Source organism: Garra rufa, chromosome 20 (assembly GCF_049309525.1).
Source record: "Garra rufa chromosome 20, GarRuf1.0, whole genome shotgun sequence".
Lineage (NCBI taxonomy): Eukaryota > Metazoa > Chordata > Actinopteri > Cypriniformes > Cyprinidae > Garra > Garra rufa.
In genome coordinates this window covers 33966591-33975677 of record NC_133380.1, presented here as the reverse complement: position 1 = coordinate 33975677, position 9087 = coordinate 33966591, and the positions used below count along the sequence as shown (strand labels likewise).

The following is a 9087-nucleotide window of genomic DNA, read 5'->3' as shown; positions in this document are numbered from 1 at the left end:
AAAGTTTTATGAGCTTTATTTTTATTTAATTAACAGAAAAAATTTAAGACTAATTCTTTTATAGCCACAGCCATCAAAACTAGCATTTCAACTAGCAACATGATTACGATTTTTAACCATTAAGCATTCATGTAACCGTCCATCTTTCTGTATAAATGTAGGAGGAAGGTCAGGGATGGATCTTGAACGGCCAAATTATAATATAAAAGTCTCTGGTTTCACTGGATAGTGTTGAAATGATATGTCTGTCACTCTAATTTAAAAATACTGCAGGAGACTTTATCCTGAACAGCAGTTAGTGAAGGTCCAATGCTCAGTTTGCCTCGTTCTTTGACGCCTCGTCGAAGTTCTCTACAAGATCTGTGAAGAGAGATTAAAATGGCTTAAATATGCACCTTTCAATTTACAGCTTGTTCAAAGGAAAAACTTCAAACTTCATACCTGGGACATCATCATCTTCTTCATCGATATCTTCTGCTTTCGGAGCTTTGTTGTCGAGAACTTGAAAAGCAATAAAACAGCAATGTCAGCATCTACATTAAACTGTAAATTAACCCCATTTCAAAAGCGCCTTTTCACTCACCCTGTCTGGGAAACTGCTCGGCGAGTTTGCGCAGACTTGTGAGACTGTCAGCGCCGAGCTGACTGAGGATTCCCGGGAGCATTTCCGTAAGCTGTTTGGTCTCTGCGTGGCCAGTGATGGCGAACGTATTGGCGGACAGAGACGCCTGCACTTTGGGGTTATTGAAGTGAATGACCGTGCCATCATCTTTAATCATATTCACCTGTAAAACAAGATCGAATTCTCAATGCTTTTTGACAAGACAGAATGAGATCGCCAAAGAAAGACTGGAGAGCTACTGATCTACCTCTTCGATGCCAGCTATGTTATTGACCGCAAGCTTCTTTAATGAACTCTGGAGTTTCTTGTCATCAGCTGTTGCTGTTCTGTGCACCACCTTCTTCTTCCTGCGTGCTGTTCCCTATAGAAAACGAATCAAAACTGAGCAATGAAAGAAAATTGAAACAGAAAATTGTCCAAATTAATCATTGTTCAGGCTTCACTTCTTACCTTGCCCCCTATCCGCACCTGGGCTTGAAGTTTAGCCAATTTCTCTTGGTTCATACTGACTTCTGAAACAGACAAATCCGTCATTATTCAAATTATTTAAAAAAATGTATGCATTATATATTGTTCAAACCAAGAAAGATAACTATATTTCATGTCAAACATCCCTGTCAATTTTTTTTGATTTTGCTAATATATTTGAGATATTTAGAATATTTATAGAGTGAAGCAAAATACACTTCTAATTTCAACATTATATATTCTTCAGACATTGTTCTTTATACAAGTATCATCTGTGTACAAAGTGACCAACATTTGGTTTTCAACCACTGAAAATGGTAAATACTGAAAACGGAGCCTCATTGAGGTCACCATATCTCTGGAACTGAACATTGTAGAGGTTTGTAAATAGGGATTCCAAGAGAAAAGTTTATTAAGAACTAGAATCTAAAATCATATTGCAATATCTGTAATACTTATTGAGTTACAGGCATGCAAACTTTGGAAACATTTATAGCACTCAAAAAGGTATGTTCAATGCAGTTGTCTTGACAGAAGGAAATGAGATACATCTCTAGTTTCAACATTATTTGTTCTTCAGACATTCCTCTTTGAAAGAAAAGAAGTATCATATTTTTGCAAAGTGACCCACATTTGGTTTTTGACCACTGAAAATGTGTACAAGTTAATGATTTACTCCTGGAAGCATATTGAGATTTTAATATCTCTGGAACTGAACCATAAAGGGCCTTAAAAATGATGACGCCACAAGGAAAGTTTGTTAAGACCCAGTATCTAAAAGGGTATCAAGATATCTTTAATATTTCTTGAGTTACAGACATGCAAACCTTTGAGTGGAAACTTAAGTGCTGTTTTCCTATTTTTGAATGGCCACCATTGGCACATAATGCAACAAAGATTGCTGAAGTCAACAGACAGTAATAGACAAACCAATCAACTCAGTGTAAAAATAGCATTATGATGCTGCCATCTTTCTGAAGTCATTTTTACCCTCTTGTAATTTGGCTTTAAATCTCAGGTTTAAAAAAAAAAATGCCATTTTGGTTATTGCCATTTATTATTTTGGCTTTTTATTGCAAATCAGCTGGCAAGTGATTCCAAATGTATCCTTATCTTGTACCATTACTGTTATATTTGTGCTGTGGACTATTTTTCTTTTAAATTTAGATTGATTTTATTGGCGTGAACGGCCTTACAATTGATCAGTTCAGATCAGATTTGCTATAAACTAAAGATTCTGCTCACGTTCAACACTTTGTCTTAAAAACAAAGGTTCCTTATTGTCATTGATGGTTTTATGGAGAACATTTAACATCCATGAAACCTTTCCATTTCATAAAAGGTTCTTTACATTTCTTAAAAATCCCAGAAAAAAAAAACACTTTTTTTATTAAAGAGCGTTGGTTTAATTTGTCCAAAGAACACATGAACAAAATGACAATGTAAATCTATATAACTAAAAAACATGGTGATGTGTTGCTGGTTTAATGAAAACACTGCATATACAATTTGGATGTATCTGCTGCAGGCTAAATGAAACCTCTATTACTAGATAATCATATCCAGAATTAAAAAATATTATAATAATAAGAGATTTCTTAAGTTTGAATGTTTTTTCCTCTTTGGCTATGTATTAACTTGGCTAGAGCACAAACTGAGCCAGGGGCCTGTACCATGGAGCTAGATTAGCTGGCAAACCAGGTTAATTTCAGATCAATTTACACCAAAGGTTCCATGAAAATGGCTTGGACCATGCAACATTTTCTTCCATAAGGCAAAAGAGTTGGAATATATATCTTCCATCTCATATCTTTTACATTCACAAAAGAACCTTTTCTGCATTTGAAAGGTTCCATGGATGTTCAAGGTTCTTCATAGAAGCACTGATGCCAATAAAAAACCTTTATTTGTAAGAGTGCATAGTGGACTTCAATGGCGGTCAACGGGTTGCAAATTGCAGTTTCAATGCAGCTTTAAAGGGCTCTACACGATACCAGCCTAGGAATAAATGGTTTAGTGTATGAGGTTCCAAATGTGCCAAAAATAAGTCGACTGCTTTGTACTATACATTTGTCTTTGTCTACAGTCATTGCCTACTTGGTTCAAGGAAGTCAATATGTGTTGACGTGCATGTTGTGTTGAAGTTGTCCTGCCGTGTTTTTCTCTGTTGTTGTCTAGTTCTGTCATTATAAGCTTCATCAGCTCAGTAAAGTTAGTTTCATGTTTGATATTTGCTGCATATTTGACTAGGCTCCCTTAGGGACTTCCCTTCACATCACAAAACGAAGCAATAACAAAACCCGTACAATACAATGTAATTTTTTCAAAAAATATTGGTGTACTGTACATGCAGTAATGGAGATATTAGCAAAATCTCACCTTTAGTAAGTCCAGTCTAGGAATGTACTACAACCTTTGGAACATGGGGGAAAAAAACTTTAATTTAAATGAATTATTGGACTGTTTTTAAACTGTAAGGTAAATTTGCAGACAATCCCTAAAGAAGCCTAGGCAAATACGTAGCAAATATCAAATCTAAAACTAACTTTACTGCGGATGACAGAACAAATGTATAGGGTAGGGCAAAAAAAGGTAAAACAACATCATTGTTTTACCTTTCTTTGCATGTTCGCTGTGTAAACACTGGGTTGGTACCTGCATTAAAACTGCAATTTGGACCTTCAATCTGCTGATCCCCACTTAAGTCCACTATATGGAGAAAAATCCTGGAATATTTTCCTTAAAAAACTCAATTTCATTTCGAATGAAGAAAGAAAGACATGAGCAACTTGGAAGGGGGTGAGTAAATGATCAGAAAAATATTATTTCGGAAGTGAACTTATCCTTTCAGGGTCACAGTGTAGCTCCCAAAAACTAATTCACTGTCTTAATAAATCTTTGCCATTAACCGTTAGACCACTGGATTTGACCTATTTCTCAGCAAGATGTTTGCAACCATTTAAAAATATAATAATAAAAAAAGATCACTCTTTCTTTTATATATTTTAAAACGTACATGTCAAATTAAGTAAAACATAAATATATAATAAATAAATAAATAAATAAATGTTATGCTGAATAACAACTGAACATTATTTTGATTTATTTTGACATTTGTTACCCTGGACCACAAAACCAATCTTAAAGGAGTAGTTCACTTTCAGAATTTTTTTTTACAGAAAATGTACTCACCCCCTTGTCATCCATGTATTTCATTTCTTCAGTCGTGAAGAAATTATGTTTTTTGAGAAAAACATTTCAGGATTTCTCTCCATATAATGGACTTCTATGGTGCCCCCCAATTTGAACTTCCAAAATGCAGCTTCAAATGGCTCTAAACGATCCCAGCCGAGGAAGAAGGGTCTTATCTAGCAAAACGATCAGTTATTTTCTAAAAACATTTACAACTTATATACTTTTTAATATCAAATGCTCGTCTGAAGTTAAAAAGTATATAAATTGTAGGTTTTTTTTTAGAAAATAATAACCCATCGTTTTGCTAGATAAGACCCTTCTTTGAAGCTACATTTTGGAAGTTCAAACTCGGGGGCACCGTAGAAGTCCATTATATGGAGAGAAATCCTGAAATGTTTTACTCAAAAAAAAAAAAAAAAATCAATTCCTTACGACTGAAGAAAGGAAGACACAAACATCTTGGATGACAAGAGGGTGAGCACATTATCTGTACATTTTTGTTCTGAAAGTGAACTACTTCTTTAAGTAGCACAGGTATATTTGCACCAATAGCCAAAAATACATTGTATGGGTCACGATTATCAATTTTATGCCAAATTAGACAGGATATCAAGTAAAGATCATGTTCCATGAGGATATCTTGTAAATTTCTTACCATAAATATATGAAAACATAATTTGTGATTAGTAATACGCATTGCTAAGAACTTAATTTGGACAACAAAGACGATTTTCTCAATATTTAGATTTTTTCCACCCTCAGATTGCAGATTTTCGAATAGTTGAGCTGAAACAGTCCAAATACCAGAGTTGTGGACTCGAGTCAATGACTCGAGACTCGACTCGGACTCGAGTCACAAATTTGATGACTTGTGACTTGACTTGACATAATCAAAGATGACTTGCGACTTGACTTAGACTTTGACAGCAATGACTCGAGACTTGACTTGGACTTGAACCCTGTGACTCGGCAAGTCTTCTAAAGAAAAATTTCGGAGAGTTCTGATCAATATAGGCTGAAGTGAATTACACTGGTATGATTAGCGAAGCATTTGGCACTGAGCCAGAGAGGGACTCAGTAAGTGAGCGCTTGTAATGTTTTTATCCACATAATGTTAAGGATATTTAATGTTTTTTAGGGACCATTCACATGTCGGGCCTAAAAACGCGTGCAAAACTCTAGGCGGGCCGCTTTGTCTTTCTTTCCAAACTTGCAGCTTGCGCTCCTGTGGAGTGACTAGCGTCAAGATAGGTACGATGAAATGTTAGAACACCGGCTCTCACTACAGGAGTTTTAAAATCTAACCGAATATGAATTGCAGCGCACACATACGGAGAAACTTTGCAGATTATTTTTTTTAATTTATATATCTATGGATTTTAATTTAAAATCGTGATGACTTGTGCAGGCTAAATTAATCTGTCTGCCGATCAATTGGTCATTACTTAAAAAAACAAACAAACAAAAAACTTGAATTTAACAAACAAAAAGTGTTCCAAAAATATCTCTGAATTAACTTCATAAACTAAAGAAACGAAAATAAATGTCATCACTTTGCTATCAAAAACAGCAGTAATGGGGAAGTAAAAGAGAAAAAAGACAGGTTCCAGTCGGACTCGGGCCAGTAGATGAGACGTATGACATTTTTGCAACGACAATTTGTTTAATAGCCTATTTAACATTGTTATTTAGGCTACTTTCTTATTTAAATATATTATTTCTTCGATTTATTTTTGCATTTTTTGACTGCCTGAAGTGCTAAAATAAACACGCACTTTTGTTAATAATGTTGGAGCCTCATTTATTTTGTGTTTCAAAATTATATACATGTATTTTATTTATAGGCCTATACACACACACGTTATAATTTATATTCATAAAACACCGCATTTGGGAGGGGAAAATCGGGGCAAAATCGGGCTAAAACTCCTGTAGTGTGTGAGCCGGGCTTTAAGCAACCATGACCCGCTCTCCATGAAGAGGCGGAAGTTTTAGTAAAGGATAAATTGATTTCCAGCATTAAAAATAGCTTGCAGTAGCTCTGCTATTAAATTTATTTAAAAATGTTTTTTTCCTGTACAGCTGTTTCTCCAACGTGGCAGTTCTTTCAATGTTCTTAAGGAAAATGATGAAGCTGTTTGGTAAGTTCTTGTCACAAGACCTGTGGTGAGATGTTTTTATCTCTATGCGGCTCGGACGCGCCTGGAAAAAAAAACGAGCGCATCGCGTCCATAAAGAGAGCGCATATACCGCGCGTCTACATTTGAAATTTGAACTTGAGCGCGCAAAAGACGCGACATATAAACGGCCCCTTTCGCATTTAAATTACACATAATCTCTATAAACCACTTATAATAATAATTATAAGAAGTAACAACAATAGCCTAATAATTGGCTAAACCTTTCAAATATTTATACATATTTATATTATACTTAGGCTATATATTTTATTTGACTCAGCTGATTTATTAAAGTCACTAAATATTTAACAAATGAAACAGTGGACTTAAATTATTAATTCAATTAGGCCTATATTTGATCACAAACAATGATAAATTCCCCAATAAAACATCACTAATTATTATAGTCTATATTTTATAATTATACCTAGTATAGACTATTATTGACATTAAATTTACTGTAGTAATTAATACAGAGACACTAATTTGGGCAAACAGCACAAGTGACTTGTTTAGGACTTGAAGCTTTATGTTGAGGACTTGCAACTCGACTTGGACTTGCTCGTCTTGACTTGGGACTTGACTTGGGACTTGTCTGGCTTGACTCGGGACTTGACTTGAGACTTGAATGCAAAGACTCGAGACTTACTTGTGACTTGCAAAACAATGACTTGGTCCCACCTCTGCCAAATACCATCGCCATTGTGTGACTCAGGTGCAGAGGAAGACTCTAATTGAGCGATTGAGGTGTTCTATTGTTGGATGTAATAATGAACACAGCAGTAGTCATTTACTACCGACATCTGAGCCGCTGAAGATGCAGAGGTTTAACGTTACTTTTGTTTTTAAATGGAAAGCACCGATCCTGATCTACATATGCGTCTATGTTCGTGTGAATCATTGGTGATGCAGCTTCACCCACAGCAGAAGTGAGCAAAAGGTTTTTTTATGCATCTTTGCAAATGGCCTTTCTTAATATTGTGCTTGTTGGCAAGTTTCGCCGAAAAACATGGCTAAATGCAGCTAAACGCGGCTAAAGTAAACATTACAGATCGTAATCCCTCAGCAGAGAGGGGCGGTGCGAGCAGACATCATTTGCATTTAAAGGGCCCATGCGATAAAATGAGCTGATATTTTGCCGAGCTGATTTTGACAAGGTAAAAGGGTGTTTTTTTTTACACTACTATTGAGAATTTTTAACCAAAGTATATTATAGACTTTTCATTGAGACCCTAAAGAATCATATGAACTTGTGGAAAATGGGCATCCGATGACCCCGGTCCTGAGTGTGAAACTTTGAAGGAAATGAGGGTGAAATATTAAAATTTATGCAGTTGGCATTAACACAGGCACACTTATAACAAAAACAAAACTGAAAAGGACAAAAATGTCCTTAAGGTCGCACAAGGATTAAATCATTAAATTGTGGACAACAAATAGGACATCTCTTCTTTGACCCACATGACATAAATTTAAAAGGCCTGGCTATATTTTTGTAAACTACACTATGGGCGCTCAATAAATATAGTTATTACTTTAACACAGAATGGCACATAAACATCTAAATTGTAACTAACTACACCAGCACATACTGTGGCTGTGCTGTGAAACTATGCTTTTCCTTTCAGAGTTGCTGAGCGACAGACAGTCCGTACAGAGAGAATGACTGCCGATGCGTCTGTCAGGAGCCTACAAACCATAAAATGATATGAGGCAGAAAACACGGTACATATTAAGGGTTTCTCGTCAATACTGCTCAGTCGTCGTTTTGAGGAATGTTCCAGGCTTCTCTGTCTTTATTACCGTGTCTGTCCCTCACACATGTCGCAATGATGGAGAATAAAGACAAAACCTGACGGTGCATAATCTGAGTGAGTGCATCAGTCGAGCACAACACACATCTCACAATCACATCACAACTAACACACACCGCGCTGAGCCACTACAACACATATGACTAGTACAAGCTAATCATCGTGGATGTGGTGTATTCAACATAAACACATAACGCTGTTCTTTACTGACCTGATAAACACAGCTGTTCAGAGAAGCATGCGTTGAATGAACAGGGCGGAAGTGGTCAGACTAAAAGACTGAAAACGTCACGTTGTTTTTGTTGTTTTAATGGCGAACAACAGCGATGCTGCCCTCTAGCGGATCGGGCTTGATTTTTTTTTTTTTTTTTGCTTAATAACAATTTACAAACTCAAAGTGGGGGAAACAATTATGCATATGAAAAATACACACTTGCCCATAATTAAATTTCCAATTATGCAAAAATATCCATGTATATATATATATATATATATATATATATATATATATATATATATATATATATATATATATATATATATATATATATATAAATCTCCACAAATTAAACAACAAACAAAACAAACATTTTCGGGGGTTGCAAGGAAAATAAACAAATAAAAATATACAAAATCTTACCATTCCTAAAAGAAAAAAGACTCATACATGGTTTTACACAATTCACCAAGGGGTTGATTATTTTTGGATAAACATTTTAGAGACTCTATGTATTTTTTACATTCATTTTTAAAACAGTTTATAGAGGGCTTACTGTTATTCCACTTACATTTATGTATATGATATTTA

At 35.3% G+C, this 9087-nt stretch overlaps 1 protein-coding gene across 2 annotated transcripts; it reads right to left on the bottom strand.

Annotated features, from left to right (window-relative positions):
- btf3l4 (basic transcription factor 3-like 4) lies at positions 1-8564 on the bottom strand. 2 transcript variants are annotated; one of them, XM_073825853.1, is made up of 6 exons: positions 8491-8564; positions 1073-1134; positions 870-983; positions 584-785; positions 442-501; positions 1-360 (listed from the first exon to the last, which is right to left on the bottom strand). In XM_073825853.1, the coding sequence occupies exons 2-6, from the start codon at positions 1124-1126 to the stop codon at positions 314-316; spliced, it is 477 nt and encodes a 158-aa protein (XP_073681954.1). In that variant the 5' UTR covers positions 1127-1134; positions 8491-8564; the 3' UTR covers positions 1-313. The 2 variants fall into 2 exon arrangements, with proteins under 2 accessions (XP_073681954.1, XP_073681955.1); XM_073825854.1 differs by having other exon boundaries at positions 1073-1131; positions 8491-8524.
- Positions 8565-9087: the final 523 nt, after the last annotated feature.